The sequence below is a fragment of the Cyprinus carpio genome, chromosome A3 (genome assembly GCF_018340385.1).
Source record: "Cyprinus carpio isolate SPL01 chromosome A3, ASM1834038v1, whole genome shotgun sequence".
Lineage (NCBI taxonomy): Eukaryota > Metazoa > Chordata > Actinopteri > Cypriniformes > Cyprinidae > Cyprinus > Cyprinus carpio.
In genome coordinates this window covers 10,608,833-10,619,252 of record NC_056574.1, presented here as the reverse complement: position 1 = coordinate 10,619,252, position 10,420 = coordinate 10,608,833, and the positions used below count along the sequence as shown (strand labels likewise).

Below are 10,420 nucleotides of genomic sequence, written 5' to 3'. Positions count from 1 at the left end.
TCAAAACATAAAAACATAAAATATTAAAAGATAAAAATAAAAACGGAAATTGGGATGATATAAACTGAACTGATGGGGATTTACTTGTGATGCTAAAGATTGTGAAGTTCAGGAATGTGCAGAGAAGTTTCATCCACATTACCAATATTTTATTGGTCAAAAATAACAAAAACCAAATGGGTTAAACCTGGTATAAATCTGTTAAGCCTTGATCAAACTTGCAGACAGTATTACTATATAACTCTTCAGGAAAGTGGACCTCGAGGGCCAGAGTCGAGAACCCCTGGGTTAAACAGTTTAACATCCATGTTTCTGGTTAAAGTCAATATTACATAAAAAATGGACCCTTATTCCTATCTATTCCAAAGTTTAACCTACTTTTTACAGTCAGTTCATCATGGATAAAATCAAATGAGAAAGAAATCAATGGAGGTCAAGTGGGCTGGTAATTCTGGTTCATGTTGACTTAACATCCATGAGATGCCAAAAGGTTAGTCATCGTGAATCAGGAGTAACTCCTGTATTTCATACACAAACACACACACACACACACACACACACACACACACACACACACACACACACACACACACACACACACACACACACACACAGAGCGATCAGTAAGGGAGTTCTTTTCTGCATGGTTTAAATATAATGATTATTAGAATTAAATATAATTATTATAACATCTAATAAATCAGTCAGACGTTTTACCTCTCATCCTGCAGCATTTGAAAATCAGCACAACTGTCACTAGCAGATATGGACAAACTGCCAGTACAGAACTGAGTGTGCGGAGGACAGAGATCTGAGATTCTGAATGAGACGCTGAAAAACAGACACACAAGCACTTTATCATGTACTATATCTGAATGAGAGCATATGAAGAAATAGATCAGCTTACATATACAGCAGCATTTATTTGAGACTCCTCTGACTGAGATCCAGCTCTTGGGTGACTCTCCCCTCTCTGGGTGTTTGCAGTAGTAGAAACCCTCATGTGACTTTGAAACAGTAGAGATGATCATCTCTGTAGTTTGATTCTGGATGAGTGATCCATCTTTGTAGAAATTAGCTCTGAGGTTTTGTGTTGTTGAATGTTTATATAAACAGCGTAGAGTCAGACTATCTCCTTCAGTCACAGGATGAACAGGACTCTCCAGAATCACAAAAACTACAGAAGCAAACAAACAAACACACACGTTTTGTTTTGCTGCGCAAAATATGATTGTGGTTTTGCGCAGCTTGTCAGTGAGCAACGGCTCTGTGTAGTAAATGCTGCTCCATGCGAAAGCACGCACATGATGGAGATATTCCACTGATTACAGAACCGGCTTTACTGACATGATGCGCATTAAAAATTGCATGCGATTTATCGTGCAGCCCTTATATATATATATAGGCACTGTCACGTAAAATCAAATACAAAATATGAGCTTTGTTTGATTAGGGGGGTCTTCAACAGGAGGTCTGTGAGCCCCAGGTACATCTCACAAGACTTCTGATCAATCTCACCTCATAATCAATTCTGATGAAATCAAGGACAGCAAAAATTACTCACCACAAACCCTTAGTCGGCATCTGGCCTTAAACAAGGACACTAAGGGCATACTCACACTAGACACGGCTGTCTTGTTCCAAGCCCGAGTGCACGCTATGAACCCATGCAGAATTTGAACCATTCCCAAGCCCACCTCTTCAAGTGGGGCAGGGCACAACAGAGATCACACTGGTCCAACAACTCTTTAGGGGGTCAAATACCTGTTTATCACACACACCCCAAAAAACTATCCTCGACAACCATACATACCTATACTAACACACTTTATCACAATAATTTACCTGCATTCTCCAGCGATTTCCAAATACATGAACCCAGCAGAAATGGATTTTAATGCTCACAAGGATCCTGGTCCAACAACTCTGTAAAAGGTCTCACTAGCCCCACCACTTCACCATCACCGCCACAACCCTCTGATCTGTCAGTCCTGGTCCTGCAGGATATGAACAATTGGAATGAGCTCGCCCTCCTAACCAAATATCACCAAGGACTCAAACAAACAGTCAGGCTGCATCTCTCTTTGAATGACAACACTATGGGGTTGGAGAGATTCGTCCAAGTTGTTCAATCAATTGTCACATCATGAGATCATGCCTCCATGGCCATTCTACCCTGCAATCTATATTGAGGTCCTGCCCATCATCAACTCACCCTCCAGAACCCATGGATGAGTCTATGTACATGGATGTTCAATTAACCCCTGCTGAGTGCTTGCTCTGCTTAACTAATCTTTTATACTTGTACTGTGAAGCTGGCGAACATATTATTGCAGAGTGCCCTGTTAGACCTCCATGCCCCATGGTGAGTCCCATCAATGGTTCCCTGGTTATCCACTCACCTCTTCATAATAAAGTAAGTTACTTATGGCTATATCTCCTTAACAGTAACGGACCTGTTCGAGTCCAATTGTGCCGGTAAATGTATCTCCCAGGCCCTCTGCTGCCAGGTCCGCATCTTCAAGGTCCTCTGTAGTACAGCACTCCTAATTCAATCAACAACTAGAAAATCCCTTGATTTTCTAGTTGTTGTTTCAGTTACCACATGATCCCAGTCAAACTACAAAAATTGGATTTTTACCACAAAAAATTATTCTGGTTCTGGAGGGCTCCTCAGCAGATATAAATCTGGGGCGTCCCTAGCTGTCACAAAACTCTCCCATCTTCTCCTGGTTGACTGTTGAGATACTGACGTGGGGGAGGAACTGTTTCCAGGACTGTATCACCCCGCTTCTTAGACCTTCTCCGAACACTACTCCACATCAGTCTCTCAAGCCACTCATCAAGATTAAAGCCACCACAGCCAAAAGTCCAGCCAGTGATTGCTCCATTGAAAGCCAGCCATCATTGCTACTTGGATGTCTTCTGTACACAACGGGCCTTACAACCTCTCCCTCATAGACCATGAGAATATGCCATTGAGCTGTAAGCTGTAACCAGGTAAGCCCCTTTTTTCTATCTGAACAAAAGGTCATGGAGGAGTATATGGAAGAGGCTCTATGCCAAGGATACATCTCTGCCACATTCCGCTTTGAGCTTCTTCACTGCCAAAACTGAGGAAGGCTTGAAGCTCTGCATTGATTACCGAGCCCTTAACCAAGTCACCACCAAGTTCTGGTATACACTCCTTCTCATCACTGTGGCCTTTGAACTATTTAGATGAGCAACAGAATTAATAAAGCTCTACCTGCGCAGCACATACAACCTGTCTGAATTTGAAAGGGGGATGAGTTGAAGACAGCCTTTGTGACCCCTACTAATATTGGGTTGTGTCGTATGGTCTGGTCTGGCCCTCCACCCGAGACATCAGATTCAGGCTGCCCAGCCGAAAGTTCTTTGGGAAAAGTCCCTGGTTCGTTGGCTCCTTCACCATCTTGCAGTCACATTTCAAAAACAGCTTCTCATTCACTACCAGAATTCATCCCACCTTCCATGTATACTTTTTTAAAATTTCATCAACCTTCTCATCTCCTCCCTCCTCAGAATCCAGTACAGTTGATGGTCCTTTTCCACTGCTCCTGGATGATGGGCTGGTGTATACAATCCAAGTGATTCTTGATTGCCAAAGTTGGAGTGGTTAACTGGGAGGAGTATGGCTCAAAAGAAAAGACATAGACAGCGTTGGCCATGACATCAGGGTTTCCGGAAGGTAAATGACCCTCAGTCAACATCTGGGCTTAAACAAGGACACTAAGACTTTGCCTTACGTATTAATACTTGCCTGTTTCTCCAGTGATTACTCCACTGGTTCCCACTCCTATGTAATATCCCTTGTCACCGATAAATTCCTGTAAAAACATTGCAAGTTATTACAAGCTGAGAGTTTTGATTACTCTCTCTATCAATAAATACCTGTGATCGCATTCACTCTCCATCCTGTGTCTGTATATTTCCTGACACAGAGCATGTGAATACATTAATACATTGCTATACAAAAGTTATTTTAAGCCAGGCTTAAAAAGCTATTCAGTTTCACACAGTATATGTATAGCAGCAGTTGGTCCTTTGATTCACAATGGTTGAAGACACCGATCTAATATTTTGTGTTTAATCAACTTGCTTTATGCATTGATTGTAAACTGCCAGTGAAGTGAATAAATACAGAAACAGACTCACAGTGTACAGTGATATTAACAGGATGATATTTTTCTCCAGATTCAGACTGACACCAGTACACTCCAGTGTCTGATGTGATGGTGGAGCTGATTGTACATGTAGATCCTGATTGTGATCCCCACACTGATGACGAACAATCTTGCAGCCCCCAACTCTCTGTGTATCTTCTCACTCTCCATTTACCAGAGTTACTCTGGTCCTCACAGCTCAGAGAGAGAGAGACAGATGTGAAGTGTTGAGTTCTGCTGGGATTGATGACCAGAGACACTGGAGGAGAACAACCTGAGAAAAAAGTTACAGCTACAATGTTGCAGATTTGTGCATGAAATTTCTCTTTACTAAATCTGAACCAATATTTGAAATTCTGTTTGAACTCACCAGTGACCCAAAGTGGTTGCGTGTCGCTGATTGTTGTATAATAAGCTGGTTTTATTCTCTCTGCTCTGCACACATAAACTCCTGTGTGATTTAGAGCAGCAGAACTGACAGTGTAGTTCCTGCTGTCTGAGAGCAGCTTATAATGATGAATGCTGTAGTCTGCATGAAGTGAGAATGTCACCATAAACACATATGTCTACCTGATTTGCCCTTTAAATATAAGCTTAAAATACTGTCTCCTAACCCAGTCTAATATGCAGTGATGACTATATGCAAGCCATTCATAGGTTGATTTTTCTGAGAAAAAAAAAAAAATCCACTGATTCTATCAAAATATTGCTCCATTTGTGTGGACCAGTCAGACACAGTATTGTCGGCTAACTGCATGCATTTAGGATGGGACTACTCGTTTGGGAAACTTTTGCCCTTGACTTTTTGTTTGTTTGTTTTTAAAGACTTGTGGCACTTAAATGACACTTCATGAACCCAACGTAATACTGCTGACTGAGTCATATAAAATAACATTTTTGACATTAAGTATTAATAATATTAACAAATGAAGCACATTCTGTCATACCAGATGAAATTGTTACAGTGTACCAGGTCAATGTCCAATCTGTAGAGGAGCTGTTAACCTCACAGATCAGAGTCACTGGATCTCCTTCGGTCAACCACTTCTGTGGAGAAACACTTAAAACTGCCCTGAGTTCTGGAATTGAGAAATAGCTCGTTAATAACATGTCAAATGTTCGTGTATATGAAGAGATGATTAAACTCACCTGATACTGTCAGAGTAACTGCATCACTGTTTTGTGATCTGCGTGATCCTCCTCTCTCTGCTCCATAACAGAAGTATTTACCTGCATCAGACTCAGCAACAGGACTGAATATGTGTTCCTGTAGTTCACTGAAAACACTAACAGAACCTTCTTTATACCAGCTGTACTGCCAGCCAGGGACTCCTTCAGAATATGTGTCACATCTGAAAGTGACTGTCTCTCCTCTCAATACATGTTGATCTGGTTTAATGGTCACTTTGGCTTTTGGTCTTTCTGTATAATGACAAAAATTCACACTGAAAAAAGGTTTTGTTTTACTGTATAACCAGTTAAATGATTTCATAAAACTGATTTAAAAAAAAAAAAAAAAGATGCTACTGGTACCAAATCGATACTCTTAAAACGGTGCCTGAACCGATACATAAAAGACAAAAAGAAAATAAAATAAAAAATAAAAAATGATGGATAACATTGAAGAACATTTAAAATATTTAAAAATAAATATACATAGCATTCACATGCTTCTCGGATGCTCTCATTTCCCGAGTTGTGCTTCCCTTAAGGTAATAAATGTATTTCACGATCTTGGTAATTATTTACAAGTATTTTTTTGGGAGTATCTGTACTTTACTTAAGTTTTTATATATCAGCCAACTTTTACTTTTACTCCACTACATTTCCTAATAAAAAATTATACTTTTACTCTGATACATTTACCCAAAGCATATTCGTTACTTACGATGAAATAGTCAGAAGAACACTAACTGTAAGCAAACAGGTTTGATAAATCAGTGGTCTTGCATCTGCAAGTTAGACTCCTAAAAACACCTTTGCTCATGTGCAAACAAGTGCGCGCACAACTGCGGATGATTTAATTTTCCACTCAAGTTGAGGCTGGGGTGTGCGATATACAGTATACTGTAAATGCGATAATATAAGTGTTGTAATGATGTGTGATCTGACATGATCAAGTTGGCTTTATCCCTAAATCACACAGTGTGCATTTAAGTGGCACTGAAATTAGGCACCGAAATCTGCATTCTGATCTGGTTTTAATACATACTAATACATACTGATGTAGGCAAAATTTAGGCTATTTAAAACAGTTCCATGTATTTTGTATTTCAGTAATATTAACTGTTTATTTATTATTTAATTGAGCAACACCTGCTGGCATTAGGGCTGTCATTCACCTTTGTTATACCATGTATATTACAGAAGAATCACACATAATAATTACAAAATTAAAAATATTCTAATAAAATATATTTACCTTAAACAGACACAGTTACTAATTCACTGCAAACATTGAAACATTCTAATCTTCGAAAAGGAAATATACTTGCCATATATTGTCACAGTTACTGGTTCACTGTAATTTGTGTAATGTCCTTCTCTTCGTGCTCTGCACTTGTACTCTCCTCCATCAGAGACTTTCACTGAATCGATTGTTTTAGATGCAGCTTCAGTCAATTCAGTTTTTGAGTCTTTTATCCAGAGAAACTCCCAACTAACCCCAGTTTGATCCAATTCACATCTCAGAGTAACTGAGTCTCCAGCAAAAACAGAAGTTAAAGTTTTTCAGAAGGTCTCTTCCTCTCACTATCATTAGCGCATCTTGATTTCACAAACAATGTAAGAACACTATCATTAGCCACATTAGTGATTTCACAAACAATGTAAGAAATACAGCTGCTAGCTGCAATTACATGGACAAGTTAGGTCAACATTCATTCAGACTTAGAGTATAATCTGCTAGCTGCAATTACATGGACAAGTTAGGTCAACATTCATTCAGACTTAGAGTATAATGCATGGAGTTAAAGGACAACAAAAGGTGCAAAGACCACCCTTGGTAGGGTTCAAACCTACAACCTTTTGTACCTGTGAGGCAATGGATCTTCGCAGGCCCAATGTCAGGTGAAAAAATGGGTTCACAAACACACACACACAAATAAAATAATTTCCAAAAATGATGGGATTACTCACAGAGCTGTTATAGTGTAAAGTGATGGTTTATTTTGGGGAAGTCGAGGCCTAATGGTTAGAGAGTTTGATTCTTAATCCTAAAGTTGTGGGTTCGAGTCTCGGGCCAACAACACCACTAATGAGCCCCCCATCAACAAACCAACAACCCAAAAGAACTCCCTCCGCCACACAAAGAAAAAACTGCCCACCGCTCCGGGTGTGTGTTCACGGTGTGTGTGCACTGTTCACTGCTGTGTGTGTGCACTTTGGGAATTTCACTTTTTTCACTTTTTCACTTTCACTTTTTCACGTAATGCGTCAATGTGAACACCTCACTATTTACAGTGCTCATGAGTTGAAACAGTCCACGTAGAAAAATTACCAATATACAAAGTAGCAAAGAAAAGTGTAAAAAGCAACAAACAAACAGAGAGAGATAAATATATTACGCAGTCGTGACCTAATGGTTAGAGAGTCTGACTTGTAACCTGAAGGTTGTGGGTTTGATTATCAGGTCTGGCAGGAATTGTCAGAAGTGAATTACCAGTGCTCTTTTCCACCCTCAATACCACAACTGAGCTGAGACCCTTGAGCAAGGCACCGACCCCCCAACAGTTCCCCGGGTGCTGCAACAATAAGGCTCTGGGTGTGTGTGTGTGTGTGTGTGTGTGTGTGTTTACTACTGTGTGTGTGTACTTAGATGGGTGAAATGCAGAGCACAAATTCAGAGTTCACCATGTTTGGCCACATGTCACTTCACTCTTTTTCCACTTTCAATAGAACACACAAACTTCAGTATTGGTAAGAATTGCACAGGGCACCACAGTTGCACAAACACTTGCCAGGTAAACTGATGACACACACTGGTTTGGGGCCAGGGTTGCCAGGTTTTCACAACAAAACCCACCCAATTGCTACTCAATACTAGCCCAAAGGCATTTCGAGGGGGCTCCCCTGGTAAAATTTACATTCCAGTGGCTAAATATCATGTTATTGGGGTCACTTCAACCCACAGACATGAAAAACAACCCGCAGCAACAGAGTTAAAGTGGCCCAATTCACAACAATTCATAATGAAAATAGGGAGATGAATTACACCATAAATGAATAAGATGAATAATACAAGACCACGCTAAGCTTAATTTAGCTAAGCTTAATTAATGTTCCAGTTAGACTTAATGTTGACATTTTCCAGGTTAAACAAACATCAACCAAAATAAAATAACAAAAAAAAAAAAAACAATAAAATTCTATTGTGTTTTTCTTCTTCACATTAACAGTGTAGTTAACATTCTATTCATTAAAACCAAGTATAAATCCCACCAATCTCACCTATCAGAATTTTTACAAATATTTTAAAATAATAAGAATGCAACAAAGATTAATTGTAAATGTGTTGTGAAACTTCAAAGCTTAGTAAACACAGCAGGTGTCATGATGTTCACACAGTGATGCACCTTTATTTTCACCAAGCCGTTTACTCATCAAAAAAATAAGTAAAAATAAATAAATAAATAAATCCTCTCAGATTGGTGTACACTCATGTGAATATTGATGAATATGTAAGTGTGAATATGATGAAATTTACTCACCTTCAGTGTGTCCAGAATGAATGTTTGAAATCAGCACTAAAAAGAGAAGAAGAAGAAAAAAATTACAGTATGAACATGGAGCTGATAATGTGCATTTTAGATTAGCCATATTATAAAGATATTTATTACTATATAAAGATTATTATTTCTTTGTTTATCAAACAAACTTGAGTGCAGATGATGATCTGGTTAACATATGATTAAACTGATTATAAAGAATAATTCATAATGTTATATTTTATGCATATACAGTATACATGTGTCTCAAACAATTTTTAAGAGTTTTGTGAATTTGAAGCCAACAGTCTGATCACAAGCAGAAGAATAAAACCACACTTACTTAATGTCAAGTATCTGGTGAATATCTACTTAAATCAGACACTATGCTAAGCAAAACACGTTTCACCGACACACACACACACACACACACACACACACTACAAAACACAAACCTACACACACACTACACTAACACACAAAACCTGAATGACTAAAACACACACTGATCTACAACACAGACTACATTTCATAAACAGCACTAACTGCACACTTACTCTCAAACTCATCTTTCATATCATCATCTAGAGCTGGATTTGAAACTCTGAGCAGCATGAAAAAAAAATAAAAAAATTCTTAATATAATAACATTTACATACATATCCAGAGGAAAATACTCACAGAGCACAAGAGGAAGTTGATTAAGCTCCATACTGACTGAATGATGACAGACGGTTAAATACACAGACTGTTTTAAAGCCTCAAGACTTCCTGAAACCTATATAGAGACATACTAAAAAAATGAATAAACCATCAATTTGCTACCCCTCTACAGTAATACCATATTGTTGTGGCAATTTTATATTTGAATAAAGGTATGAGACAAAAGTCTTTTGAAGATTTATTTTCTTGCAATAAAGGTCAGCAGGGATACAGATTGGCTGCAGAGTGTGACAAAGAGGCAACACCCAACTCAACATGCTTTCATCAAATCCGGATGCTTTGATCTCATCCAATCATAATGCATATTCAACATATATGTCCATTTAAGGAGCCTAATTATGCCCTTCAGGTGTGTTTCTAAGAAGCCAGGACGTCTAAGAAGGTAGCATTATTTTTTTTTTAGTCTCTTTCAACACTTGTCTTGCACTTACAGTAGATTTCCTGTTAGGTCTCATCTATCTCATGACAAACTTAAGCAGATTAATTAGACATTCAATAAAGAAAGGAAACTCCTTAATAGAGTGAAGCAAATTAAACTACTAATAATATGAATAAAAAATTTAATTTCCTCCTCACATATTAAAATATTACCATCTATATAAAAGTGTTTTTATTGTTTTATCAGCACCAAAGTGAGCTTGTTGGCTGACTGGCTTTGCTAGTGTTACAGAGTATTAAGTATTTTGGTAGTCTTATTCCATTTTGAATGTGACATTTACTGTTGTGCAGAACTGAAAGTTGGTAAGGAAAACGGTGTAAACTAGTAACAGCAGTAACTGCATCCTTATGTGGATAAACAATGTTTGT

At 38.5% G+C, this 10,420-nt stretch overlaps 1 protein-coding gene across 1 annotated transcript; it reads right to left on the bottom strand.

Moving 5' to 3' along the window:
* Nucleotides 1–547: 547 nt before the first annotated feature.
* Nucleotides 548–9,858, bottom strand: LOC109079962 (Fc receptor-like protein 5). The gene is made up of 9 exons (XM_042717948.1): nucleotides 9,572–9,858; nucleotides 8,894–8,929; nucleotides 6,680–6,754; nucleotides 5,334–5,606; nucleotides 5,132–5,263; nucleotides 4,555–4,713; nucleotides 4,177–4,458; nucleotides 908–1,177; nucleotides 548–831 (listed from the first exon to the last, which is right to left on the bottom strand). Exons 1-9 carry the CDS (start codon nucleotides 9,600–9,602, stop codon nucleotides 701–703), a joined length of 1,389 nt encoding a protein of 462 aa, XP_042573882.1. The 5' UTR covers nucleotides 9,603–9,858; the 3' UTR covers nucleotides 548–700.
* Between the last annotated feature and the right edge of the window lie 562 nt (nucleotides 9,859–10,420).

Bases quoted from the DNA above. Each gene is read 5' to 3' on its own strand.
- LOC109079962 (XM_042717948.1), bottom strand. From the start codon at position 9,602: ATGGAGCTTAATCAACTTCCTCTTGTGCTCT. The intron at 5,607-6,679 runs GCAAGTATATTT...GTCATTATACAG, and splicing joins AGTAACTGTGACAATATATG to AAAGACCAAAAGCCAAAGTG. The intron at 832-907 runs GTAAGCTGATCT...TCTGTTTTTCAG, and splicing joins AAATAAATGCTGCTGTATAT to CGTCTCATTCAGAATCTCAG.